Raw genomic sequence first — 27,922 nt, forward strand, 5'->3', positions numbered from 1 at the left:
CGTAGTGCACCTTTATAGCCACCCAATTATGTTGTGGCGTTTGGTACACCCAAAGAATTCCTACGGTATCCGGGAGTTGCACAATCTCATGGTCTAAGGAAATGATACTTGACATTAGAAAAGCTTTAGCAGACGAACTATACGATCTTGTGCCAGGCTTAGGATTGGGTCTTGTCCATCACATCATTCTCCTAATGATGTGATCCCATTATCACTGACATCCAATGTCCATGGTCAGGAAACCATGACCATCTATTGATCAACGAGCTAGTCAACTAGAGGCTTACTAGGGACATGTTGTGGTCTATGTATTCACACATGTATTACGGTTTCCGGTTAATACAATTATAGCATGAATAATAGACAATTATCATGAACAAGGAAATACAATAATAACCATTTTATTATTGCCTCTAGGGCATATTTCCAACAATACACACAACCAATATATTCATATTGATCACCATCACGTTTTCTTGCTGGAGTGGGCACAACTTTCTCTCTAAAGGCGAAGACTGAAGTGGGTGAACACTCGGCCCATCGGGGAACATGCCTTTCGACAGAAGCGCAATGCCTTTCGACATACAAGATTGTCAAATTAACTTCAAGATATTTCTATATCATTGTGGCATCAAACCAGGATTTTCCAACAAACCGATAAAATTGATGCTAAAGCGATACAATAATGGTATAAAAATAGCATAAAACAAACCAAAGTTGTAGAAACGTGTGTGATGTAGCTGGGTGTTTCGAAGGAATATAAAGGCGGAAGAAGAAAAAGCTATGGATGCAAACCATATGGGGCCCATGTGCCCCCACCTAGCGGTCTACCCCTAGGCCGCGAGGCAGGGCCACGTAAGGCCCACAAGGGGGCCTCCCCATAGGCCTCTAGTCCCTTTGGCTCCCTCTCGATGAAAAACTTAGGAAAATATGTTTTCCTTTTTTTGCCTTTTAAAGAGGTGAGTCCCTTGGAAGTCCAAAAAAACTACTAGCATTGGGCACTTGATTAAATAGGTTAGTCTAATAAAATTGATGTCAAAGTGATACAATAATAATATAAAGGTAGCATGAAATAAGTAAGAATTATAGACACGTTTGAGATGTATTAGGTGCTTGATAGACTATCATAGAAAATCTTAGAATTGCCAAATAAACCAAACATCGGAAAAGGGGTCTCATTTATTGCTTGTGGTATACTCACCGTAGAAAAGCTTGACACACATCCTTATTCAACATATCCAAACCGTGCACAATACCTTGACACGATGGTGACATATTTTGAGTGGACATCGTGTCAAATAGACGCCCATAAGGAAATATTTGTCCGTAAAAAATATAGCAAAAAGACTATTTGGGGTTGTAGTAGGCGCCATGCCTGTCTCGCCAACAATGCTCGATCGAAGACCTTATTATTTGTACGCCTAATACGCCCTTTAGGCTTGATGGTGTCCAACCCCAACTCATATTTTATTAGTATATTTTAAAATCTCCGGAACCAACTCAAAGTTTCCTCCTAATATCATCTGCAAGGAGAAGATCGAAGAAACATGGACTATGTCTGCAAATCTTGAAGTCTTGAAGAAACCCTTCGTGTATGCCACCATTCAACGAAAGAGGCAAAGCATTAGACGCAAGGTGAAACAAGTATGGAGAGATAGGATCGCCTTAGTAGATACCATGAGTAATGCACAAAAGAGTCCAACAATTTGCCACTAAAACTGCATCAAGGTTAATCATCATTTAGCATACCTTTCAGAAACGCACCAATACACTTTGTCAGCCATCTAGTCTATATACAATGGGAGGCAAATTAGATGGCACATATGTGTGCTAGGAAACCTATTGAAAACAGGAAGAGATGCCACTGGATAAAATTTTCTCCAGTATGCTACAAGCTTGTATGACAAACAATTGTAATATTTTTTTAGGAAACAAGTGCAATACTTGTGATTAAGAAGTGAAGTTTGTGATTCCAAAAAAGGGGTCCTATAAATTTTTGTGGATCTGTGCTAGTATAGAATGGTTATAATTTGGGACTCCTTCCATTATGATAAATAAGGTGTGAGCACATTTCAAAATTTAAATTTTATCATCGATTAAATTAATAATATATAATTTAGGTGACTTAAAACTTATACCATTGAATACAATTTCAAGGGTATAACTTTTGTCACACATAACATACATTTTTTTTTGGTTAAACTGACGGTTAATTTTGATTCTTGAAATGAGTGTGAGCCTTATTCACATGGGTTATTGTTTGCAATATTTAGAAAATAGCATAGACTATTTCCTCTATTTTGATTATGACTATATATTGTAAACACATACAATCCTTTTTGGGGGTTCATAGGATATGTGGGGAAAAACATAGAAATAGAAGAAAAAATCTTTTGTGAAACTATAATCCCTTCAATTAAAAGGCTAGAGCAAAGTGAAAACTAGAGGAATTTATCGTGTAAACTTAAAACAAAAAAAATTCTACCAACTTAGATCCCTTTTAGAATTCCTTAATACAAAGTCCAATGTTGACATTTTCAATGGCAATATATATTGTTCATGTGGTCTGACTTCATTTTTCTCAATTATGCGAGCCAATCACACAGGCTTTGAAAATTATTATGTGTTGTCAATCCTGTGTTTGCACATATAGTCCCATCATATTTATGTGTTTTTCTATTATACTATATTTTCGTAATCTCGCAAATCAAAGAGACCCTATGAAAAGTATAATTAAGCAGGGTTGCATCGTATTGATAGTGATTATATTTAAAACTAATTTTAAAAGTCTATGACAAAGCCAAATGGCAATTTCTTTCAAAATAAAGTGAAAGATTATCCGCTTAATGTATGAAATGGTTTGGTAACTTTGTGCTTAGTGGAAGCGTATCCATAGAATTGAATAACAATGATTGTCACTACTTATAGATTAATAAAAAGGTCTTCGACGAGGAGACCTTCCATCACCAATGTTTAATAGTATGGTTGATATGTCGGAAATTCTTGTCGAGCATGCCAAGAGGTTTGGTCAAATTAGTCAAGTGATTTCAAACCTTGTATATGGTTGGCTATCAATACCACGATATGCAGAAGCCGTGATTCCATTTATGGCATAACATTGTCAAAGATCGAGTCGGTGTTGACCCTTTATGATCCAGTTTCGGATGGTAGAAAGTTCCTTACCCTATCTAAAGGAGTGACCCCGGGGTATCGAACCCATAGGAGGATGTAATCTATGACAAAGATTCAAACAAGTTGTTGGTCTCACAAAATGTTCCAGCTTCACGTACCTTTTAAACAACCTTTTAGGTGTAAACAATGATATGGAAATAAGCATGGGGATGAGGACTTAGTGACTTACACTTACAACCTTGTACTTATGTGTGGGATCTTCTCTTGATATTAATGGTCCTGGTAGACACTTGTTACAATATGCTCATGGCGTGGTGAAGTGGGGGATATGTCCAAAGTACATCACCGTCGGTCACGACCTGCATCGGGAGTTAGTTGTCCTACCGCTGGCCCTTGTTGTCGCATGGGGTTACCTATGTTATTAAGGATTTCTCGATATTAGAGCATTGGTCGTTTAATCACTGCATCTCATATATCCCCAGGGAATTGCTTTCCGCTATTGTACTAACCCTTTTGTCACTAGTTCTCAGAATAGCATTCGATGCATCATCGCTTCTTACCTCCTCGAGAAGAAGACAAAATACAATTATGTTGCGAATCACACAAACAAATAATGTCAATTAAGCAAAGACATACAATGATCCCCTTCACAGATACCCTTGCCTAAACCAATTGCTTTATGGAATTACTCACACATCATGATCTGGTTGCAAGAGCACTCATTGAGACGGCATAAAGATGAACAATTAATTGATAAATAGTCTTACAGTGTTTGCTGATTGCGATGCACCGATTACAAGTATGGCTAACTCGTGGAGAATTGCTACGATGCTGATGAAGGTGATGGATATGGATATGAGATTGAAAATGGCGGCAGCTAGGGTTTGTGAATGGCTTCCGGTTCACAGTTATCGCTCCAGACGTCTCTGGGTGCTACTCCTTCGTGAATTAGGCATGCCCCTCTTTATAAAGTGTGATGAGGTCAATGTCATGGTGCTCCTGGCGGTGGGTAGGACCGTTGGTATGAGTGGCCCCGCTCGTACCAACCATTGTCTTTTGCTCTATTGCCCTTGTGGCACCTCCAATTGACTTGGCTTGGCTCCCACACTTGGTGTTTCCTTATATATGATGATTTTATTCCATCTTTTGGTCCATTATCCATGGAAACACATTAAATAAAGGATTTCAAAATTTCTTACATCCATTAGTCATTGGTGGCTATATCAAAGTGATTCCCTCGAGAATTCTAGGATTGTCCGGTTTAAACAATGGTGGGATAATGTGCAAAAATATCACTAATCAGTAGGGCGATTAGAGAGTGGGTGAATAGGCATTCTTAAAAATTCTTCAGAGGTTATGAATTCTTTAGATAGCGGTGATGAAATGTAGCGACCCGACCCGAATGGGTCAAGTCTCTGTGCTTAAGTGTCATCCCTGGATCGGTATGCTGACACACACAGTACTCGAGGATTTATAACAGAGGTAAATCACATGTATAAGTAACGTAAATACTATTACCTCAAATCCAAAATAGCGGAAGTAACAAGGTTGTGGATTCCCATCAACACCAACGGCAAAGTTGAGTGTAGAAATCGTAACCCTAACGTATCACTTACTCGTCGTAAGAAACCTGCAACATGAGACGTTGCAGCCCGAAACGGGTTAGTACATTGAATGTACTGGCAAATTCACACCATAGAGAAAATGATGAACAAAGGCTATCACTACATGCATATTTGGCTGGTGGAAAAGCTCTATGGTTATAAGGTTTTTGCGAAAAGCCAATTTTTCCCTACTGCAAAGGAATACATTTTAATTAACTATCATGGTGGTTGTTGAACATTGAGAATGGTTGACAGCATTCTCAATCCCCATTAAGTAACATCATTAAAACCCAACAAAATTAATTAAAGTAACGTGATGAGATCAACAGGATAATCCAAGAACTAGATACTCAAGATGTCCATAACCGGGGACACGGCTAATCATGATTAGTTTGTACACTCTGCAGAGGTTTGCGCACTTTTCCCCACAAGACTCGATCTCCTCCGTTGGTTTTCTCGCACTACATGGTGTTTGAGAAACGGATGACCGAGACATAGCCTTTCAGAAGCGCTAGCACCTTACGTTGGATAGACCGGTACACCTACTTTCCCCTACATCTGCTAGTCTACCCTGTAAGAGTTCGCACGACTTAATCAACTATGCCAGAGCCCATAATGGCTTGTGGCTGCACACGGAAGTTTCTAGTATGAATAATCTCATGATCCCTTTGAGCCTGGGTGGCGGTCCAAAAGAAAAACAGGCAAGTCCTGGAATACCCAGGTGCCTAGACAGACAAGTCCTGGAATACCCAGGTGCCTCAATCCACCCAGATGTGTGTTTAAGTTGCCACCTTAAGTAAACCATTAATTAACACTCTCACATCTGTCATGGATACTCTCAAAACCCAATCCACGTCTACGAGCATAGCATGGCCATGTAAGCATAACGTAAAAGTAACTCCCAAGGTTTGAATGCAGGGCAATAGGTTCCTACCTCATCAACTACTTCCCAATACCCACATGTTATCAATCCTACTCATGCAATGTTTGAGGGTGAAGCTAATGCATAAAACTGGGTATGGAAGGGGATATGATCAAAGTGTGAACTTGCCTGCAATGTTGATGAAGATGATTCGCACTCAAAAATCTTGATAGATCTACTCGTCTCACTCCGGTCAATCTATCGTAAGCAAGCAATAGTAACCACACATAAGCAATCACTCAAAGATTGGAGAGAACAAAGAAAACAATTCGGAAAACGTCAAAACCAAGCAAATAACTCTTGCAACATAAAACAATTTCTAACAGTACCAAAATTATGTGAATTTGGCCTTATTAGAATGTTTAGGTCAAGAGCTTCGATTTGCAAAAAGAATCAACTCAAACGGAGCTACGAAACTCAAGTTATGATCAAACGAAGTTTGAATTCAAATCTGATCTAATTCAAATTTTAAACTTTTCAAAAACATGTTTGGGTTGGATTACTGGATAGAGGAGATCGTAACAAAGAAGTGGGCGTTGATTTCGTTGAATTTGGACAAACGAATAAAAAGTTATGGCTATTTGAAAAATCAGGGCCAAGCTGTTTTACGGAAGAAAAAATAGTTACGGCTAGGGTCTAATGTATAAATACGTAGACTAATTGATAATCTAATTATTTTATCATATTAGTCTAAAAATAATAAACTACGGAGGTATAAGAAGAAAAAACAAAGAAAGATACCTTGATAAGGCAGAGAAAAGATAACTTTGGAGAGAGGAGACAATTTTCAGAAGTCGCGCCAGAGAGGAGAAATATATTTTTCTTAAATGAATCTAGTCAAACCAAAATATTGAATTAACCTGAATTGGATGGTTTTTGGAGGCTCTATGGGTCTATATTTATTGATGGAAAAGAGGCTTAAGGGTCAAAGGCTAGGCAATGTGGGACTAAACGTAGACGAAAATATACGAAACAGAGAAGAAAAGAGGCGATGGGCCTAAAGGCCTTCGGCCGGCCGCGCGGTGCAGTTTTTTTTTTACAAAATTCTGCCTAAGAAAAAAAAAGACTGGCTGGGCCTAGCCTATTTAAGAGAAAAAAAACAATGGGGCGCCAGAAGTACTATACTGTGCATGTAGGCGACAGTTAGTTTCAGGCGCGCGCGCAGTTTTTTTTTAACAGAATGCGATAAACTGAAAAGCAAAAATAAAATAAAACTTTATATAGGCATATTATATATCAAAATTTTCAGAATTTTTTTTCTACGACATGAACATTTCTATAACTTCAAATAAAATTCACACAAATTCAGATAAATCAAAGAGTGCTACTGGTCTATTAAAATCCAACAAAAATTATTTTAAAAATACCAAAATGATTTCAAATTAATTTTTCTCCAATTTTCTGTTGTAGGGAATCATGTTACCCTACTTTCCATATATTTTATTTTTGGAGAAAAATAATTTGAATAAAACTCAAATAAATTCAAATTGAAAATTAATTCCAAAAGGACTTGAAATTGATCCTTTGAAACTCCCAACTCATATTTCATAATTTGAAGAAGTCATTTTATCTTCTCTCGTGAAAATCATTGAGTTGCATCAAGTCTCTGAGTTGGAAAATATTTCCAAATGAAATTCAAATATTTTCAAAAACCCTTTTCATTTATATAAATGGAAGAAGTCATGTCATCTTCTCTCCAGGGTTTTGTGATGAAAAGTATTTGAATTCATGGAGAGCATAAAATGCAAAAATGAAAGTTTGGGAAAGTCCTTTTATTCCCTCTCATTTAACTTTCAAAAAGTTTCGAATTTCACTCACTTTCAGTCAATCAATCAAACAATCCATCAAGTCTATCTATTTATTATAACATTCCAAAATTTAGAATTTTGGGATGTTACATGAAATAGTTAAATTAAATTGTAGGGAATGAAGAATTGTAACAACCAAAAACATAGAGGCATGTATGAGAACCACTAAGTGACTAGATAGTGATTACTTAAGAAAGTTATCACACCAAGTAATCGGAGCAAGGAAAAAACAAAGGAACAAAAGTTAAGTAGTGCACATATAAAGTCTTCACAGGAGCATGCAAACAACAACTTAACGTAGAGTTACAACGCATATAAAAACACATAGATAAAGTCTTCGCAACCGAAGAAAATAGAGTAGGGAAAATAGCTTACTTTGGCGCAAAGATGAGTTCCTGGAAACCAAGCAATCTTCTAAAAGTACATGAATGTGACAGAACGTCCACTAATAAAGATGACAAATTTGTTTACCCAAGTTTAAAATGTTGGCAATAGTTCTATGTCTTCGTTTTAGATGCTCAGCACACTGCTCCGAGAACCACTAGTTGTCACCTTGTTTTCCTTGAGTTAAGTTCCTCGAAACTAGCCCAACACTCGCGGTAGATGTTGTGATGACCTCTAGATCAGTAGAAGCTGGTTCTTCAGCAAATCCACTTGTTGGATGCTCAGAACAATACCTAATTGTCTAGAGGATGCCAATTCCTTAGGAATAACAATTCAAAAGCTATGCTCGATCTAATTATTCGTTCATGCTCAACCGTAACTCAGATTTGTCTATGAGAGGTTTTCCTCACTTCAGATTTGGCATAAATCCATGCGAGGAAGAGATGCTCACCGCTACACTTTTCACAATCCAACTCGAGCAACCAACCAAAAACAACGAGGGTTGTTGGGCTATTTATAGTTGGTAGATAGACTGAGGGGCTGACATGATCGTTGGACAGGACGCTCCCACCAACATGCAGATGGCACCTACCAACGGTCAAAACATTCAAGCCGGTGTGCCCTGTTTTCAAAGTACTTGAGATAACTTGAGCGGCAATTTTGCCAACTCCTCAACGAATAAACTAACTCGGGCGATCCAAAGAATTAACTTCACTATGGGAGCTAGTATGCTCACTTGGAAGGATATTTCCAAGTCTTCACTCATTGAAGAATATGGGTTATGATTGAGCACATACAAAGACTTCAAATCTTGCTTTACTTTGACTTGATAATACTAGAGTTTGCCCTAACGACTCAATGAAGGATTAGAGAAACTAGTAAATAAAATCTAGTCAGCAACCTTCAATTCTTCACCCGGTATATCAAAGACTTTCATGCTCGCACACCATTTTTAGGGGCCATAACCCACTGGTTAAGCCAAATACTTTGGACTTTCACATGTGTATAGGAAACAAACACATTACTCCCTTTACCATGTTGTCATTAATCATTGAAGACGATAGGGGGGAGGGTAGTAGGTGCACTTATGCATGGCAAAGGCAAAAGAAACTTAAATTATTATTATCTAATTTTGGGCGGTTATCAAGTCTAAGAATTAATTTCTATAAAAGTGAGTTGTTACGCTTCCGTGAGGCTCGCAAAGCCTTCATCTACTATGTCAAATTTTCCGGCTGCGAGCACAATCAAATCCCTATTCGATTCTTGGGAAACCCGATACACTGCCATAGGCTTTCAAATATCAACATGAAGCATATTGTAGAGCATGTTGAAAAGCGCACTAGTAGTTGAAAGGGAGAACTTTTATCCTAGAGAAAGGTTACTCCTTATAAACTCGGTGCTAGGTAATATGTTCTTATATATACTATGCTTCTATCAACTTTCAAAATGAATTTTGCATAAGCTGGACTATTATAGATCACGGTTTCTCTCACAAAGTGACCAGAAAAGGGGGAAATGTCGACTAGCAAAATGAGATGCTATTAGTTGTCCAAAAGAGTAGGGTAGTCTGGGAATCCATAACCTGGAAACTAAAAACATTGCGCTCCTCGGTAAATGGCGATTTAAGCTTCTTACAGAGGATGAAGTGCGTCAAGACCTCTTGCGTAATAAGTACATTGGCTTGAAAGCATTGTCCCATGTTCTGTGAAAACCAGGAAGTTCACACATTTGGGATTGTCTTATGAAGGCCGAGAACTTTTTAATTTCTCTTCGGATCGTTCATACTTAAGGATGATTCTGAAACAAGGTTTCCGGGAGGACTAATGGTTAGAAAACAGAGTAGTGCCCAACTTTATATGATATTGTAGCGTTCGGGCTGGCTCCTCTATGAGAAATTGTGAAGTTTGGAGATGGAGAGTTTAGCTTCTTGGAGGCAAAGTGTTCGGGTTGGCTTCCCTCTAAGAAATCGTGAAGTTTGCAACTCGAGAGTTTTAGAAAAGGCCCTAAATGCTTGGGGTCAAAATCATGCGTGAAGTTGATGGAGTTAGAAGTTGGAGGAGATTAGAACAGGCCTTTAGTCACTCAAAGTTGGGCAATCTAAGCCCAAACTTGCATTGCTTGAATCTTGTTGGCCTCACATTAAGGGTCTCTTTGATTCAAAGGATTTTCATAGGATTTTTGAAGCATTGTAATCCTTAGGAATTTTTCCTACGTTGGTCGTTTGATTCGTAGGATTGAATCTTGTAGGATTTTTTCCTAAGGATTTATTTGTACTACATTTCACAGGAATTCTAACATTCACTCCAACCTCTTGGAAAAAATCCTTTGATTTTCCCATAACACAATCAAACAAACTCAAATCCTATAGAGATTCAATGGACATACCATTTCAATCCTACATTTTTTCTATTCCTATATTTTTGCAATCCTACGAATCAAAGAGGCCCTAAGAGTGAAAAATAGTGGCCACTTGTTTTTGTGACAATGGTACAGCGCTAGTAGTAGTAGGATCAGCATGAGTTAATGGTAGTGGTGGGGGTGGTCTGTGCCCGGCAGCAAGACGTGGTGTGCTCCATCTCCATGGTTTTCCGGACACCCCCATGCCCTACGCCTGCGCGCGCGCGACAGAGAGACCGTCCTTTGGTCCTGCCAGCAAAGGTCTGTGCGTCGTTGATTCCGTTAGGCCAACTCCATCGCGCGATCTTAAACAGACGTTCATTTTATTCGATTTTTGTCCTTTTGGATAGGAATTTAGAGTCGTGTCCAAGCCTGTCTTGGGATGCGGTGGCCGTGCGCCCAGCACGCGGCCGCATCCTTTTGCCTCATCCTGTCCGCGTCTATTTAAAAAAAGGAACGTTTCAAATGCCAAGCCCCAGTTCACGACCCGAGTTTATCACACCGGCAACAAAGCCAGCGGCCTACACGACCATCGCCGACAACACAGCCAGCGGCCGGCGACACAGCCAACCTCCAAAATAAATAGTTGTCCTCGCCGGCAACACAGCCAGCGGCCGGCAACACAGCCGACCTTCAAAATGAATGTTTTTTCGCCGGCACACTGCCAACGGCCCAGCGGGCGGGCGACACCCATGCCAGCCTCCAAAAAGAACGGCCACGCCGATCGGACGACCTAGTTCAGGCCTTCGGCGTCGAGCATCTCCTTCTGCTTGGCCTCGAACCAGGCCCTCGTCTTATCGCTCATCTTCGACAAGTCCACGCTCATGATCGCAAGGGCCACCTCCTTCGCTTTGGTGGCGGCATTGGTGGCCTCGATGTCGAGTTGCCTCTGCCTGGCCTTGACGTTGTCGGCCTCGATGTCGAGCTGCTTTGCCGGGCGGCCTCTTCCATGTCGAGCTGCCTTTGCCGGGCCGCCTCCTCCATGTCTTTGGGTCTCATCGGGGTCGTAGGCACGGCCATGCCCACCCTGGAAGATCACGTCCTCCATGTACTGGTTGTAGAAGGGGTCATCCACCATCGGCGTTGAGGTTGGCATTTCGTCAAACAACACGCGGGGGGCGGCATGGTGCCCGTGAACGGTGCACGCGCCTGCTTTCTTTGCATCTCGACGGAAGGCCGCCCGCTGCTGCTGGACCCAGGCGTCACGTTGAGGTCGATGACGGCCGTGGGGCGTGGTGTGGACGGCGCGAATAATCCCATGTCCGGCGACGCCGAGAAACGGGTCTGGCCGTCGTGCCTGGGTGGAGGAAAGCCGGGCGACATGGGCGCGACACGCGACGTCGGCGACTGGCAGTGCGTAGGCCGGGCGACCGACGAGCCTGTGCTCGCCGGGCCGATGGCCGCTGCATGGAACCCCGCCGGACGGTCCATGCCAAGCATGAGGATGGCGTGCGCTTTGTTGACAAGGTCCTCCTTCTCGTCGGCAGCGGCCTTGCGCCGCGCGGCCTCCAGCTCCTCGCGCTGGGCGGCGAACTTGGCCGCGGCGGCATTCATCTTGACGGCCGCTCTCCGTTCCCTCCTCTTCGCCGATTCCGCGTCCAATTTGGCGATCTCCTCCGACGTGTACTCCGATCGCGGCTTCCTTGGCGCCTTCTTCTTCACCTTTGCGGTCGGGTCGACGGCCAGGCCACCGGTACTCGGCGGGGCGTCGGCCATGGACGGGGGAGAGAGGGGGGGTGGGAGGGACGTGGAAGGGTTTGGGGGAAATGGCGCCAAATGGCCGTCGGGGTTTTTTTGGTTTCTCCCACCGACAGGCGGGCCAGGGGAGGACAAACGCGCGCGTCCCGCCCGTCCGCCCGTCCGTTTCACCCCAAAACCGGCGCAAGTTTGGGTCGGGGATGGGTCGAAAGCGGACACAAAGCGGACAAAAATCCGTTTGCTCCCGCGCGCTGGGCCGTCTTTTTTGTTTCTTTTACCTCAAACAGATGGAGCCGGACAGGATAGGGTTGCGCGGTGGAGTTGGCCTTACACTTGCGTGACTGCAGTACGTCACGGTCCAAGTTCGTTCGTTCGTTCGTTGCAGGAGGGAGAAGAGGAGAGGGGAGAGGGGACAGCGCAGTGCAGTGCGAGGAGAGAAGACGTAGATGACGTCGCGAGGCGAGCAGTGCAAGCAACGAGCGAATATATAATCGTCGCAGGCACGTACGTACAGTACGCACACTAGCACAGTGTACAGTAGAGTACAGAGATGGAACTCACTCCACTCCACTCCACCACGAGTCGTCCTCGTCGACCGCCCAACAGCTGGCCCTGCCTGCCTGCCTGCCTGCCTGCGCTAGTACAAGTGCGTCAGCTACCACACCACCAAGACTGTCTATACTCTACGTTAGGAGTAGAAAAGACGGTGGAGTATACAGCACGTACGCATGTACAATGTGTATATGCACGATTGCACGTACCCAAGAGAGAGAGAGAGAGGAGGAGGAGGGAGCGAGGGGTGGCAAGAAAGTCCAACCTAGGCTGCATAAAGTTTGGATGATCTTTATGTGATTCCCTCCCTCGGCTCTCCTGCAGCAGAGCAGCCGCAGAGAGAGAGAGAGAGAGAGAGAGGAGGCGTAGATGCAGTCGCAGGAGCAAAGCATTGGGCAGCCCTAGGCTATGGTAGCAAGCGAGCTCTACTCCTGCAGCTCTCTCAGCTGCCGCAGCTGCATGCAAGGGACCGGGGCAGGAGCAGGGGCCGCGCACTAGGGACAAGGCCTTGCACCTCCATGTCGCCGCACACACGTCCCAACGCCTCCGCCTTTCTTGTCCGCCATTACGCCAACACCATGCCCCCTCCTTTCATCTCACCCTTCCTTTACGCCGTTCCTCCCCTATTCCTACTTCCTAGTCCTACACCTGCACCCACCTGCTCCTCTCTCTCTCTCTCGGACCAGGAAACGCACTGCTCCCTCTACGTCCTCGCCTACACCCCACAGTGATCACACCACGCCATGCTACCCCCTCCCTGCCGCAGCTGCTTTTTGTGCCCCTCCCCTGCGCCGCTTGCCTCTTCCGTGTCTCGCTCCCCTCCCCTCCCCTCGCCCCGCTCTTTAATTTCCAGCGCCCCCGTCTTCGTCTTCTTCACCAAGCCTGCTCTGCCCTCCCCCCTTGTCTTTTTTTACTTGAACCGTCCCCCTCCGCTTGACCCAGCTGCCTTGACCACGCACCGTTTCTTGGCTCCGCATTGCGCGCGGCCATGATCACCGCGGCGGATCTCTACCACGTGCTCACGGCCGTCGTGCCGCTCTACGTCGCCATGACGCTCGCCTACGGCTCCGTGCGCTGGTGGCGCATCTTCACGCCCGACCAGTGCTCCGGGATCAACCGCTTCGTCGCGCTCTTCGCCGTCCCGCTCCTCTCCTTCCACTTCATCTCCTCCAACGACCCCTTCGCCATGAACCTCCGCTTCCTCGCCGCCGACACGCTCCAGAAGCTCGCCGTCCTCGCGCTCCTCGCCCTCTGGTGCCGCCTCCGCAACGGCTCCCTCGACTGGCTCATCACCCTCTTCTCCCTCTCCACGCTCCCCAACACGCTCGTCATGGGCATCCCGCTGCTCCGGGGCATGTACGGCCCCGCCAGCGCCGGCACCCTCATGGTGCAGATCGTCGTGCTCCAGTGCATCATCTGGTACACCCTCATGCTCTTCCTCTTCGAGTACCGCGGCGCCAAGATGCTCGTCATGGAGCAGTTCCCCGACACCGCCGCCGACATCGTCTCCTTCCGCGTCGACTCCGACGTCGTCTCCCTGGCCGGCGGCGGCGGCGCCGACCTGCAGGCGGAGGCCGAGGTCGGGGAGGACGGCAGGATGCGGGTCACCGTGCGCAAGTCCACCAGCTCGCGCTCCGAGGCCGCCTGCTCCCACTCGCACTCACACTCCCACTCGCAGTCCATGCAGCCGCGCGTCTCCAACCTCTCCGGCGTCGAGATATACTCGCTGCAGTCGTCCAGGAACCCCACGCCGAGGGGCTCCAGCTTCAACCACGCCGAGTTCTTCAACATCGTCGGCGATGCCAAGGGGGACGAGGAGAAGGGCTCCGCCGGCGCTGGCGCTGGCAACGGCACGGGCGGCCACTCGCCTCAGCCGCTGCCGCAGGCATTGGCCGGGAAGCGCAAGGACCTGCACATGTTCGTCTGGAGCTCCAGCGCCTCGCCGGTCTCTGAGCGCGCTGCAGGCGGCGCCATGCATGTCTTCGGCGGTGGCGCCGACCACGGCGACGTCCTCGCCAAAGGTAGCTTCTTCTCTCTCCTTTCATATAGAGGCTACTACTAGCAGTTTGTTTGTTTTCGGCCGTCCGATCGACGAACCAACGGTCTGGATCGTATGGTTTCAGGTGCCCAGGCCTACGACGAGTACGGCCGCGGCGGCGGCGACGACTTCAGCTTCAGGAACAAGAACGGCGGCGTGGCGAACGTGGACGGCCCGACGCTGGCCAAGCTGGGGTCCAACTCGACCGCGCAGCTGCACCCCAAGGACGACGGCGAGGAGAGGGCCGCCGCGATGCCGCCGGCGAGCGTGATGACGAGGCTCATCCTGATCATGGTGTGGAGGAAGCTGATCAGGAACCCGAACACCTACTCCAGCCTCATCGGCGTCGTCTGGTCCCTCGTCTCCTACAGGTAGTTAATCTCACCGTTGGTTCTGAACAAAAACATTTTGTTTGTTCATCAGTCACTCCACATTTGATCTGCTGATTGATCTTGTGAACTGCATTGCGGCAACTTCAGGTGGGGGATCGAGATGCCGGCGATCATCGCCAAGTCGATTTCGATCCTGTCGGATGCAGGGCTTGGGATGGCCATGTTCAGCCTAGGTTTGCACAGCTCTGACTCCTCACTTTTCCTGTAAAACTGTTGCACAAACCCAGCCGTGCTCATGTTTTGTGCAATGCAGGGTTGTTCATGGCGTTGCAGCCCCGGATCATCGCCTGCGGGAACAAGCTGGCGGCCTACGCGATGGCTGTGAGGTTCCTGGTGGGTCCGGCGATGATGGCCGCCGCCTCTCTGGCTGTTGGGTTGCGCGGGGTTCTTCTGCACATCGCCATTGTTCAGGTAGTACATTACATCCCAGTTGAGCATCTTGTCTTGGAACTCAGCTAGAGAAAATGTAGTGACCATATGAATTGAATTTGCATCGCAGGCTGCTCTGCCACAAGGAATCGTGCCCTTCGTGTTCGCCAAGGAGTACAACGTCCACCCCAACATTCTCAGCACGGCGTATGATATCTTAACACACCTCTAGCATCTTTCTTGCTGTGCCACTGTTATCAATTTTAGAAAGGAAAGCTTTCAAAAACCATTCCCATCTTTTCTCTTGTTGTAACTGGAGAGCATCATACACTCAAGTCAGAGAAAACACAACCTTGTAGCTTTTCATGATTCCTATCCTACTCATCATCATCATCATCGTGCAACATCGATTTGATTCCCTTGGAATTTGACATGTTGCTGCGTCTACTTTATATCATAACATTGATTCATTGAGATGGTGGTATACTATGATCTTTTGATTCCTGACATGATGATGAAACTATGCTTTGATGCAGCGTGATCTTCGGGATGCTCATCGCCCTCCCCATCACACTGGTCTACTACATACTGCTGGGCCTCTGAACTATCAGCTCAGCTCAACCGGGTGCCACTGACAGCAGCATCGTCACTCAGCACCAGTGCTCTAGCAGTAGCAGTACCGTTTCCTTTTGCTTGCTTGGTTGATCCCAGATTAGAATGGACTACTACTAAAACGTAGGTGATTTTAGATTTTAGGTTGGGGATGGAAGCGTTAGAACTCTGATGGAAGGAGTCGGTTTAGCAGAGATAGTAGAAAGCGGATTAGCGCCAACTAACGTCAAGTCTGGCTAATTTGTGAGGCATCGATCAGATCTATCATTGAGATTTGTAACTCTTTCATTTCATTCATCTATCGTATGGAATTTCCTTCAATGTCATGTGAAATTCGTTGCATGTCTTTAATACTGCAAGTGCTTTGTTTTCCCTTGGAACGGAACGGTCGTGAAGAAAAACGTGCATGTTTTAATGTTTTCTTTAGGGGAACAAAGGTGCATCGCTTTTCTAGTCCTTTTTTTCTAAGTGAACTGTGGCCTTTTGTTCTCTTCCGGACGGTGTGGTGGTACAAAACATTGACCCGGAGCATGGAAAGGGGACACGGTGGTGTGACCAGCCAGTGCATCCATGCTCGAGCGGAAATCAATGGGTGAGAAGAGAAGGGGATGATGGTGTCGCGAGTCGGACAAAAAGCGTTGGCTTTCTCTTGAGTTTAGTTTAGGCATGCGCAATCGAAGCAAGCCGCGGCCCTAGTGAAATGGAAATGATGCTCCATTCCACCCAGTGGTATATCCTGGGCCTTTCTTTTTCAACTTAGAAAAGGGCAGATAAGAATTTTAACAACTACTTATTTCTTGTGTGATCTTTTTAACAACAACTCCCTCGATTCCTAAATATATGACGTTTGGGGAGTTCAATTTGCACTCCCCAACGTTACGAATGAAGGTAGTAGTATTAACCGGGCTATCGCAGAGAATTTTTTTTCTTTTTGCGAGGGTACCGTAGAGGATCCTAACCCGTATTAACCATACAAATTCACAACTAGTTTTCTTCTTTTTACTGTCATTTGGATACTTTTGACAGATCTTGTTGAACTTCTGATTGCTATTTCACTACTACGTAACACATGCCCAACGGAATGACATTTTGTTTCTCAACTTCTTTGGTAACTGAAATTCATGTTTTTTTTCTTCTTGAAATTGCACAAAACTCATCAAACATTTCAAGGACTTTTGGCAAAATTCAAAATCTGGCATTTTAAAAGAATTTTGCACAAACCATGTTGACTTTTGGAACAAGCTCAAGACCAAGCTACTAATTACAAGGGCACCTCACCATCATGCCAGACGACGTGTGGCTTAAAATTGCTTACATATATTAGTCCGAGCTATCTTTTAAGGGTGTGTCTAGGGCACATCTAGATGTGCTTTAGTTATTGCACATCTAAGTGAGTGAATCAAGTATAAAGAGAAAAAGAAAAAAGAGAAAGAAAATATTCACACGAATCTTAATGTACGATCAATGACATATGACTTAGATGTGCAATACTTATGGCACATCTAGATGTGCTTTAGCAAAACTGATCTTTTTTTAAATTGTGCAAAGCTTTTGGTCGTGGTCCCAATATCTCGCTCCCTAATTAAAATTGTGAGCTTGATGAAATTCGCTGGGAAGTTAGCAAACGAAGCGCTAGGTGCCATCCCACTTCCAATATGGTCCATTCGTTCAATACCCGACGTTTGACGAATGAAGCTTTTAGATTTTTCACCGATTGGGAGTTTTCACTAGAAAACGTTGCCACCAAATTTTTTCCCCAACTAACCGGCGTCATGTTTTTATAGTAGTTCTAGTGCTTCAACTCCCAAAACAGGTTTGCAAGGGCATTGCAAATACAAATTCGCGCTATTGGTGGGGCGGTCTTGATCACCAGCAACAAAAGATGCATTGGTTCGCATGGCGTAAGATGTGTGCGCTTAAGTAGATGGGAGGAATGGATTTTCAGGATATGCTCAACTTTAACAAAGCCCTCTTGGTGAAACTATGTTGAAAATGGTCAATCTCTTTGTGGCACGAGTTATTCATATGCTTGACAGAGTATTTGGACAAACATTCAAACTTTCAAACAGGGTTGCATTAGGAGAGTGGGAACCGTATCAAATGATATGGGAAGCGTTAAACCCTTTGTCTCAGGCCGCATTAATATATATTGAGCAAAAGCCTTGGCATACAAGAAGGAGAGATCGATCGTGAGATCGTTACAAAGAGGGATACGAGAGAAGCAGAGATAGAGAGAGGTTAAAGGTTAAACATGTTTCCTAACCCTATACAATTTATTCTAACAAATCGGAGCTAGCATTCTTATTTGGGATGACCCTTGGATTCCATCTAGCAAAAGTTGTAATGTAAGAGGTGCAAGAACCCTGAGTATGGTACATGAGTTGACTGACCCACATATGGACTGGTAGGACGAGGAACTGATCCATGACAACTTCTCGGAAGTGGATGTGAACATAATCCTTCAAACCCACTACCTAGCGGTGAGATGAATGACTCCGTGGCATGACATTACACCAATTCAAATACATTCTCAGCCCGATCGCCATATCACCTCAAATGAGATTCCCAGCCTGGTGAAAAATCAGACGTTTTTTCCGGTCAAAGTAGATCTGTTGTGAACCTTATGTGGAAGAAACTATGGAAACTGAAATTCTGGCTACAATCAAAAATTGTGTGATGCGTCATGCATGAAGCCATTCTATGTAGAAAGATCCAAAACAATGGCCATATTAAAGTCTCCCCAACATGACATGTTTGTGGGAAGGGAAGATATCTGCCATGCTTTTGTTTGAATGCCCAAGAACAAAGAACACACAAAAGGGAGTGGGCATTCACAGAAAAATAGACAAGGCCGGATCGAGTATGTTGGAGGAATTCATTTTTTGATAAGGCACCATATTTGTTTATGGAGCAACCCCCCCCCCCCCCCCCAATAGTGGTTGATCTTGTCGACGTGGGATGTTGGTTCATATGGTGCGAGAGTAGGCAACATGTCAACAATGAAGTAGTACAAGCACCAGACATCGATCTCAATCCAAACTCGGACATTGAATTATGCCTGTGTTGGGTGCATTGTAGCGGTTCTAACAGAAGAAACTTGTTGGGTGGGAACGCCAGCGGGTATGGTAAAACTAAATGTGGATGCTTCTTCTCGCATGGAGATAGTTCTGGTCATTCCTGGTGAAGGGACCGGGGGGTTGTCGCGGCGAATAATTACGGGTCATCCCACAACTGATGCCTCAGTGGTTGAGGCCATGTTGTTGAAGACGGGCCTAAACCTGTGTATTCAACATCCGATGGTGCACTCTGATCGTCTAGAGCTTATAAACATGATGAACCATGGTTCAAGATCACCAACCTCCGCGACAGGTATCATTGACAATGGTTTGATTTCCATGGATAATTTCGTCGAGTCATTTTTGAACAATGTCCTCGTTATACCAACCATGTGGCTCATGAACTAGCTAGCTTGATAAGGGTTCATCCCCCGAATCTGTGAAAGGAGAACCCACCCGATTCTATTTTAGCTTTGGCCATTGATGATGTATGTCTTCTTGATTTGAAATAAAACTAGCCATAAAGAAATTGCTAAAGAAAAAATATCAAGTTACATAGTAGATGAAAAATCAATCAGATGATAGATCCCTTCCGCGAACAAATGTTCTCTCGGAGAGGCTCATTTGAGTAAACGAAGCCATCAGAGAGTGTTCCCTCAAAAAACATGCCTAGAGAACATTCATGCCTGGCAACAATAGAGATATATTTGTCATGCTATAATAGAGAGATTTGTTATGCTAAAAAGAAAAAATTGCCATGCTATAGCAGTTTCTTTTATCATAATATAGTAAAGAAATCGCCATGCGTTTCAAGGGATTGCCATGCTGTAGCGAAGACGATTGGCATTGCTAAGTAAAAGAGAAAGATACCCGCATTTTCAAGAATTGCCATACTACATAAAAAATTTGCAATGCTACGTCATAAGTAAGCACGTTCATTTTTCTCTAAAAAAGTAAGCACATTCACCAGGAACGATGTATTATGCAATTAAATACATGTGTAAGGGTTCATGACAACGCCCTCGCAAAAAAAAGGTTCATGACAACGAATATGTGCCGCAAAAATTTCTAGTGTCTCCGCTTTGAGATTTGTGCATGTGATGCATCAGAGAGCGTTTTAAAAAAAACCATTCACACAAGACAAGACATTCCCTCATTAACATTTTCGAACATATATCTTTCTTTCCTCTGGAATAAAGAAAATATATTTCCCCTAAAAAAGACAAGAAAATATATCTTTCTGTCGAAAGATATTATCGGACTGGTGACTGGTCAAAGATCAGATGGTTTGGTTCGGTTTATACGATTCGGCCCCACCTGTAAGCGCTGCCTCCTCTTCTCGCGTCGCATCGCATCGGCTAGTGGCAGCGGAGAGCTCTCCCCGGAACGGAACGGCGGCGAGAAGGGACGGGCGGAGGAGAGATGCCGCACCGCGCGCGGCCGATGACGGGGCTGCTGGTGTTCATGGGCGTCAACCTCGTCCTCCTCAGCACCATCACCCCCGTCTACGACTTCGTCTGCTTCCACCCCTACTGGGACCGCAGGGTACGGTACCCCCACCCTCTCCTCGCTCCTTCTTCTCCGACTGTATGCGGAAATGCCTGTGATCGTCGTTGGTTGAGACATATCCACTGCAAACTTCACCCACCGTGCAATTCCTAGCTAGAACGAGTGCCTGTTTGGTTGGATTCTTGTTCTAGATTTGCCCATGCGCATCTGCACACCAGCTGTTTGTGGAAATGCCTGGGACTGGGAGCGGTTCGATAGATAAGCTGTTTGGACTGGGATGTGCTGTTTTACCAAAGCGATTACACTTGAGGAGTGCCTTGCCCAGTTGAATTGCGCCACTTACTGTCGTTCTGTAAATTCTTCCAGGGAAACTACATCTGCACTGCACATGTTCCATGATAGACCCATCCTTGCTTCCCAACAACTTGCAATGAGAGTACTAGGATCTTGATTTATTGGATACAATTTTCAATTTCGTGTGTGTAATGTGTAATTTCTTGTCCAAATTTGCAGAGAGAACGCCGTCAAAGGGAACGTGAAGCACTGCAAGGCAATGGTTCTCTAGAAACTGCAAAATAAACTCTACTAGGTAAATACATGCTTCCACACTTAAAAAAAAATGAAAAAAAATGCTTTTCCCCTTTCATGCATCTCCTTGTACTCATAGTATGGCATCATAGAACGATTTCCGGTGAATTAACTAGACTTTAACTACACCACTGATATTCGGCGAATAAATGGATTTTCTTGAGGTGAGAAGCGCTCATTCCTCGCAAACCATTTGGTGGCAGGAATCTGGGAGATTCCGCTGATGCATCCCATAGCAAATTGTCCAATAAGTAGCGACCTCACTTTCCATTGACACAATATTTTTCTTTTCATTTGCGCAGGTATCTGCTTACATTATTAGCTTATCACATCCTGGATTGTTCATTTACTTGGGATGGAGTAAGTTTGATGAAGTTGCGACCAGGCTTTTCAGTGTCGGTGGGTCATTAGATCTTGTTTCGTGATGCTCCTGCAATGCATCAATTCTCTGTAATGACAAACCAAGGAACACCAGACGCAGTGAAATAATTTCTTTAAACTACACTGTTATGAATCTTTTGTCAACTTATTGTATTCATCTGGTGTAACATAAGCAAATGAAATCATCTATTTAGTTCAGACCTGTTGTAATACAAGTAAATCAATTCATCTGGCCTCACTATATACCATATGTAGTCTTGAAATTGTTGGTGAAGACCAATTATATCTTCATTCATCTAGTCCTCTATGTTTCTTCTCCATCAACCACATCAGCAGAGGCTTGCACCCTCATGAATGCACCGATGACCTCTAGGGCTTGCGCACCACCAACATCTTATGTAAGTGTGTAAGTGTACAAGATGACAAAAATGTGCAGGTGGGAGACAACTCCATCTTTCTTCCCCAAATTCATGGGTATGTATGTGGATTCCAATCCAAGTGATACTCCTCAGCAACTAGTAAGTAGATTGTACAAATCTGTCCACGATTTTGAGCTCATGCTGAGAAGCATCTGGAAAGAGGGTTCCATTATGCACTCTGCACTGGTGGTGACTGCACATCTCCTTGTTTGAGCTAAAATGCCTGTTTCACTCTAGAACTAGATCTCTCCTCTTCTTTGGGTTCGTTGGCTCGGTGCTGCCTGCTCCTTTCTTCATCATCGCCACGAATTCTGAATAATCTATCCTCCCATCCTATATGTGCAATAAAATAAATTAATCATTGTCAACTGAGTAAACTGGCTATCAATTTGATTTTATCAGGTCCTATTTTTTGTGTGCAATTTAACTTCCGTGCATCAGATTGCGTATGTGTAATGCATACTCAATTTATACTTGCTGTCTTACATTGTCAGTGTCAGCCTCTGAGATGATCTCCTTGATCTCTTTGGCATCATACATTCCCTTCTCCTTCAAGGCTTGCTCGAGCTCATCTCTTGTTATGTACCTGCAAGATTTTTGAGATAAAACATAAGCCGTAGTAAAATGCTATCTAAACTACAGAATTCAGCTACCTAGTCTGTTGATTTTGTTGTTCAGCTTACCCACTGTTATCCTTGTCGAAGAACTGGAATGCTGTGTATAGGTGCTCCTCTCTATGCATCTTGTTCATGTGAACTGTGGCGGTGACGAACTCCTCGTAGTCAATCAATCCATTGCCATCTGCATCAGCCTGGAGAAATTTGAAGTACAGATGAATTTTGATGAAAAACCTGTCCTGCAATGGAACCGTGTTATCGATAGCTCGCTGAAGAGTGAAGACTCACTGCTTCCATGAGTTGCTCAATTTCATTGTCTGACAGCTTTGTGCCCTGCTTTGCTAGCCCGTTCTTGAGCTCTTCGAGCGTGATTGTGCCGCTGTTATCTTTGTCGATGTTCTTGAACATCTCCTTGAGCCCCCTGATCTCCTCTTCCGACAAGCACCCAGCTATAACCTGAAAGCACACACACCATCAATGTTGAGTGCCTGACAAACTGCAATCTAAGCATTGTTTGTTCAGTTCAACAGCTAGATATGAGGAGAAAAACAAGAGTTCCTCCTACCCTCAGCGCAGCTTTCTTGAACTGGTTCATGGCCCTGAATTGCTTGAGCCTGTTGAGAACGACATTGTCGAGCGGCGTATCGGGTGCGTCTCCGTCTTCTTTGATCCACGGGTGATCTGGCAACTCAAATCCACACAATTTTCAGGCCATAAGCTTCGACACATGAACCATATGACGCATGAATCAGGTTTGGGAGAGTGCTTACTGAGGACTTGGAAGGCCGTGAGCCTCTCCTTGGGGTTGATGTTGAGCATCTTCTTGACAAGATCCTTGGCGCCGGAGGAGATGTTTGGCCATGGATCGCCGTTGAAGTCGACCTGCCCGCGTAGCACGGCGGTGAAGATGGCGTTCTCGTTCTCCGCCCAGAACGGCGGGACGCCGGCGAGGAAGATGTAGAGCATGACGCCGATGCTCCAGATGTCAGCCTCGGGGCCGTAGCGCCGCTTGAGCACCTCCGGCGCGATGTAGTATGCGCTGCCGACGATGTCCCTGAACACCTCGCCTTCCTTGAAGAAGACGGAGAGGCCGAAGTCGGTGGCCTTGAGCGGCGAGTCCTCCCCTTTGCTGAGCAGGAGGAAGTTCTCCGGCTTGAGGTCCCGGTGCATCACCCCCATGCAGTGGCATGTGTGGACGATGCCGACGATGGCCCGGAGCAGCGCGGCGGCGGCCCGCTCCGTGTAGTGGCCCTTGGCGATGATCCGGTCGAAGAGCTCGCCGCCGGCGCAGAGCTCCATGACGAGGTGCACGTTGTGCTTGTCCTCGTAGGCGCCCCGGAGGTCGACGATGTTGGGCTGGCCGGAGAGGTGGTACATGATCTGCACCTCGCGCCGGACGTCCTCCACGTCCTCCTTGTTGGCCAGCTTGCGCTTGGCGATGGTCTTGCACGCCAGCTTCTCGCCGGTGGAGCGGTGCGTGCAGAGGTGGGTCACGCCGAACTGGCCGCGCCCGAGCTCCTTGCCGATGGAGTAGGTGGTGCGCACGTCCTCCATGGCGCGGCCGAGCACCTCGCCCACGGGGGGCGGCGGCTTGCCCGGCTTGGCATTGGCGGCCGGCGGCGCCGCGACGCCGTTGCTGGCGGTCGACGACGATGCAACGGGCTCCACCTTTGGGGCTGCGGGCGCGGGCAGCGGCGGGTCCGAGTTGGCGTCGCCGGCGCGCCCGGCACCCTTGGCGCAGCATTGGCCCATGGCTCTCCGACGGAGACACAGGCATGCATGGAGAACCGGCCAAAAGAGAGACCAGCATGCAGCATTTTTCGCTTTGTTTGGTTGGAAAGCCTTTGTGCGACAGAGAAAAAGATGGATTTGGAGTTTGGAAGGTGTGGAGGGAATGGCGGCAACGGGCGCCGGACTCCGGATATAGCTTGCTTGCTCCCTTGCTTCCTCACTTGCTCTCTTTTCCGGTCAATGTTTTATAGCCATGGCCGTCAGTTCCTGGTACTCCCCATTTTGATACTAATACAACTCTTCGAGTGTATGTCCATTATTTTCCAAGATAAAGGCACATTATGGAAGTGAGTTCAGATTGCTATTTTTAAAATGTTGCGGTTGCACTTGGGGTGATCATCCTAAAGGTTTACAAATTATACTTCAAAATAAAATATATCGTTCTGCAGGCTTGCAGCCCTCATGCATAGAATTGAAGTCGATTCAACATTTGTCATCTGTGTTACCTACAGCATCCATAAGGTTCCAGGACTCTTCAATCTCTATGCACACACCAATGAAAATTTACCAAAAAGGCAACTAAAACAGCATCTGTTCTGACGATTCAAGATCTCTACATGGTTTACAGAGTAATCCTCCACGCCTCAGATCTCTATCACCTGGAAGCAGCCATACAGAATGTTTCAACCTTGAGAGGCCTCTGAAGCTCCAAATAAGATAGCTGTATTACACAGTGCTTATGTTGAGAAATGACTAGAGACACCTGGCCAAAATTTCGCATGAGACAACTTGACTACAAATCTACAATATATGCAGCTCTCATCGTAAACCAGATTATTATAGCATGTAAACCCTTCCAAAATTGTGATTTCCTTTTGCCATAAATTGGAAAAAAAATCCTGATAGATCATCCTGCGCAAAAGCTCTGAGCATAAATCATGCATCCTTGTTCTGAATAAAAATTGGCCTACATTTAGCAGGCATTCATCTATCTTTCTAGTTTCAAGTTTTTTTTATCAAATCCTGACACCTTCATGTATATATGTCATCTCTTGATTATCTACTTATTTGACACCTTCAAGTATATATGTCATCTCTTGATTCATTCGTGAAGTGGTATGCAACTGGGAATCAATAAGCCTAAGGCGTTTCATCTCTTGATATAATCCTGCACTCATATGTTACTGCACTATGTAAGAAATCTAGCCAGCTAAGACTATAATTGTGTAAGTTGCTCCGCCGTCTGTAGCGTGAAAGTTTCATCTGGTATCTCTAGTGCAGCATAAAATTCTTCGTCCTCAACAACCACATCAGACAATGTTGTCTTGAAGCTGTGTGTAGCATCCTCCGGATGCCCTTTCGCTATGGACGCCTGCAATTGCATTTGTAATGGTAAGTAAGTAACCTGTCACAAGAACTAGCCTGCAAGAGCATATCCCTACTCTACGCTTTGTAAAGAACATATAACAGATTTATATCACCAGATCGATTTTGAATTGGATTTCTATCTGTGCAAAGTATATGATGTGAACAAATCCATACATACCAAATGCAATTCATCAAGCTTGAAAAGGCAGAACCTCCATTTCCTAGACTCTATCCCGTCAATGTAGACAGAGATGTTACTCCATTCAACATGGTGGAATTCCAAGCGATGCAGCCCAAATCCAACCCCAGCGCCTACAGCTTTAACAAATGCTTCTTTGAGACACCAGTACCTACAAATGACGAACAATTTATAGCCTGGTATGGCGAGGGCATTTGCAGGTGTCCCTTTTCTTTACTGTTGGTTCAGTGCGATTTCAATCTCCAACGGGCGGCAGTCAATCGGAGGAAGAAGAAGGCTAGTATGTTTTTCAATGTAATGTACTGGTTGTTTTCTTTGATAATTATCAAATCTAAGATGCACTTTGGCTGTCTTTCTTCCAAAAGAAAGACAAACAATTTGTACTATGCAGACCATCAAAGAATGAAGATGATATCAACTAACATAGCTGCTAACATACACTTCTTACAAAAGCAGAACCACATCCTTGGTAGTGTTTGAAGCGTACTTATTTCAAAATTTTAAAACTATTTATTTTAGTAAAAAAATATCTCCTTCCACATTGTTGGCAAAACCCAGAGATTTGTTTTTGCTAAAATATTAAAAATTAGGACTCAAGCCTCACGCAGCTGAATGGGTTGTTAAACACTGCAGCATCTATGAACTTGAGTGCAGTAATGATAACTTTTAGGACATGGGAGTACAGGTACTTGGTTAGGTTTCAGCAGAAATTCATAAGTAGTAGCATTGATCTACTACTCTTTTCTTGTGCTTTTTTCGTGGTGATTATAGAACTAGCTCATAGTCCTCTGAATCATCCATCAGGGTAGAGGGCCCGACACTCAACCAACTCTGAATGCTGATTCTCTGTACATTATTGTCTATTAGAAAGCTCCCAACAAATAATTACCTGTAGAATTCTGTTAACATCTCAATGGAACCGGCAGCGTGACCAATGCAGTTCCACTCATGGTCTGTGAGGTATGAAGAGAAATTCTTAAGGAATTCCACGGTGGTTTCTCCCTGAGGCTTAGAGATACACACAATATCAAGGCCAACAAGGCAAAGAAGCTCAGATGCTATGCCGACGTAGTCACCCTGATGCGACGTGTTGAAATTGAAGTTTCTGAAGGCCGGAGGGCCATTCTTCTGCAAGAATAACAAGGGCATATAACTTAATCAGAGAGTGATCCATTGATTGCAGAAGCTATTTGACCTAAAAAATGCTCATTTTTCATCCGTTGATGCAGTTGAGAGTAAATAATAAAGGGTAAAGAGTTGTTGTAGTGACTTCGGAACGAAATTGATTGAACGAGCTGCAGTACCAGATACGGCTTCCCTTCAGTTGTTCGGCATATGTCGATCTGGTGGAATGGGATGCCAAGAACACGGTGCACAAGCGAGTACTGGAGCAGCCGGCTGATGAGCGCTCGTTTCCTGTCCTCCTCCTTGACAAACCTGCACCAGCGAGTTGGGTTGATCCCCACAGCAAGATCAATCTCCGAAGGGCATAGTCAGGGGTTTTGATTCGAATTCAACCCTACCAATTCCATGGGTATTTTCTTATCCATCTCCGAAGGGAAGGGAGTTAACCTGGTGGGAGAGTTTACCTGGAGATGGCATGGCGGTGGTGCAGCGGCAGGAGGGCAGCCGCGGCTTGGAACTGCGTCGGGGAGGGGCGCCAGCGGGCGACGTCGACGAGCCACCTCCGCCGCACCCCGCCGCTGTGCTCCTCCTCCATCTCATTCTTTTCTGGTAACTTCTCCCAAGGTGAGATGGCGGGGCCGGGGCGGGGCCAGGACGCCTCGCCGGCGGCGGCCGGCACCCCCACCTCTAGATAAGTGGAGTGTCACGACTCACGACCAAGTCTGCCACCGACAGGCAGGGCCCACCACCAACCGGTGCTGGAGGCCCGTCAGGAAGGACTAGGCACACACTCAAAGGCCGGCCCATGTACGCAACGGTCAGCTACTTTTGAAGCTAGTCATAGTGGAAGTAATTTAGCTAGTAATAGCGCATTTTAAATTTGTTTTTGCTTATGTGGCAAGTAATTAATGAGATGTGGTAACATAATATGTTATTGTAACATAGCACTTTTCAAGACAAGACGAGTCTACAAACTAATAAATGAAGCCATCTAAGATACTAATATTACTTTATTTTGCAT

General features: G+C 45.2%; 4 protein-coding genes across 4 annotated transcripts; 2 read left to right on the forward strand and 2 right to left on the reverse strand.

The window, feature by feature from the left end:
- The first annotated feature begins 13,258 nt into the window (after positions 1-13,258).
- On the forward strand, positions 13,259-16,229 carry LOC125551013 (putative auxin efflux carrier component 1b). The gene is made up of 6 exons (XM_048714161.2): positions 13,259-14,518; positions 14,621-14,906; positions 15,015-15,100; positions 15,181-15,338; positions 15,427-15,503; positions 15,833-16,229. The coding sequence occupies exons 1-6, from the start codon at positions 13,486-13,488 to the stop codon at positions 15,897-15,899; spliced, it is 1,707 nt and encodes a 568-aa protein (XP_048570118.2). The 5' UTR covers positions 13,259-13,485; the 3' UTR covers positions 15,900-16,229.
- A 4,053-nt stretch (positions 16,230-20,282) lies between these two features.
- Positions 20,283-21,640, forward strand: LOC125551012 (uncharacterized). Its single transcript, XM_048714160.1, has 3 exons — positions 20,283-20,509; positions 20,987-21,062; positions 21,364-21,640. Exons 1-2 carry the CDS (start codon positions 20,387-20,389, stop codon positions 21,050-21,052), a joined length of 189 nt encoding a protein of 62 aa, XP_048570117.1. The 5' UTR covers positions 20,283-20,386; the 3' UTR covers positions 21,053-21,062; positions 21,364-21,640.
- A 182-nt stretch (positions 21,641-21,822) lies between these two features.
- Positions 21,823-24,945, reverse strand: LOC125551010 (calcium-dependent protein kinase 25-like). The gene is made up of 6 exons (XM_048714157.2): positions 23,249-24,945; positions 23,044-23,159; positions 22,767-22,934; positions 22,545-22,672; positions 22,348-22,447; positions 21,823-22,194 (listed from the first exon to the last, which is right to left on the reverse strand). The coding sequence occupies exons 1-6, from the start codon at positions 24,228-24,230 to the stop codon at positions 22,090-22,092; spliced, it is 1,599 nt and encodes a 532-aa protein (XP_048570114.1). The 5' UTR covers positions 24,231-24,945; the 3' UTR covers positions 21,823-22,089.
- A 190-nt stretch (positions 24,946-25,135) lies between these two features.
- Positions 25,136-27,633, reverse strand: LOC125551011 (uncharacterized). Its single transcript, XM_048714159.2, has 5 exons — positions 27,366-27,633; positions 27,081-27,213; positions 26,666-26,904; positions 25,756-25,927; positions 25,136-25,581 (listed from the first exon to the last, which is right to left on the reverse strand). The coding sequence occupies exons 1-5, from the start codon at positions 27,494-27,496 to the stop codon at positions 25,426-25,428; spliced, it is 831 nt and encodes a 276-aa protein (XP_048570116.1). The 5' UTR covers positions 27,497-27,633; the 3' UTR covers positions 25,136-25,425.
- Positions 27,634-27,922: the final 289 nt, after the last annotated feature.

Source organism: Triticum urartu, chromosome 4A, assembly GCF_056163025.1.
Source record: "Triticum urartu cultivar PI428250 chromosome 4A, HENAU_Tu73, whole genome shotgun sequence".
Lineage (NCBI taxonomy): Eukaryota > Viridiplantae > Streptophyta > Magnoliopsida > Poales > Poaceae > Triticum > Triticum urartu.

Bases quoted from the DNA above. Each gene is read 5' to 3' on its own strand.
- LOC125551013 (XM_048714161.2), top strand. From the start codon at position 13,486: ATGATCACCGCGGCGGATCTCTACCACGTGCTCACGGCCGTCGTGCCG. The intron at 14,907-15,014 runs GTAGTTAATCTC...CGGCAACTTCAG, and splicing joins TGGTCCCTCGTCTCCTACAG to GTGGGGGATCGAGATGCCGG. The intron at 15,101-15,180 runs GTTTGCACAGCT...TGTGCAATGCAG, and splicing joins GATGGCCATGTTCAGCCTAG to GGTTGTTCATGGCGTTGCAG.
- LOC125551012 (XM_048714160.1), top strand. From the start codon at position 20,387: ATGCCGCACCGCGCGCGGCCGATGACGGGGCTGCTGGTGTTCATGGGC. The intron at 20,510-20,986 runs GTACGGTACCCC...CCAAATTTGCAG, and splicing joins ACCCCTACTGGGACCGCAGG to AGAGAACGCCGTCAAAGGGA.
- LOC125551010 (XM_048714157.2), bottom strand. From the start codon at position 24,230: ATGGGCCAATGCTGCGCCAAGGGTGCCGGGCGCGCCGGCGACGCCAAC. The intron at 22,448-22,544 runs GTAAGCTGAACA...AAAATCTTGCAG, and splicing joins TTCGACAAGGATAACAGTGG to GTACATAACAAGAGATGAGC. The intron at 22,195-22,347 runs GTAAGACAGCAA...TTGCACATATAG, and splicing joins CAGAGGCTGACACTGACAAT to GATGGGAGGATAGATTATTC.
- LOC125551011 (XM_048714159.2), bottom strand. From the start codon at position 27,496: ATGGAGGAGGAGCACAGCGGCGGGGTGCGGCGGAGGTGGCTCGTCGAC. The intron at 27,214-27,365 runs GTAAACTCTCCC...TCGCTGGTGCAG, and splicing joins CACCGCCATGCCATCTCCAG to GTTTGTCAAGGAGGAGGACA. The intron at 25,928-26,665 runs GTAATTATTTGT...CGTCATTTGTAG, and splicing joins ATGTTAACAGAATTCTACAG to GTACTGGTGTCTCAAAGAAG.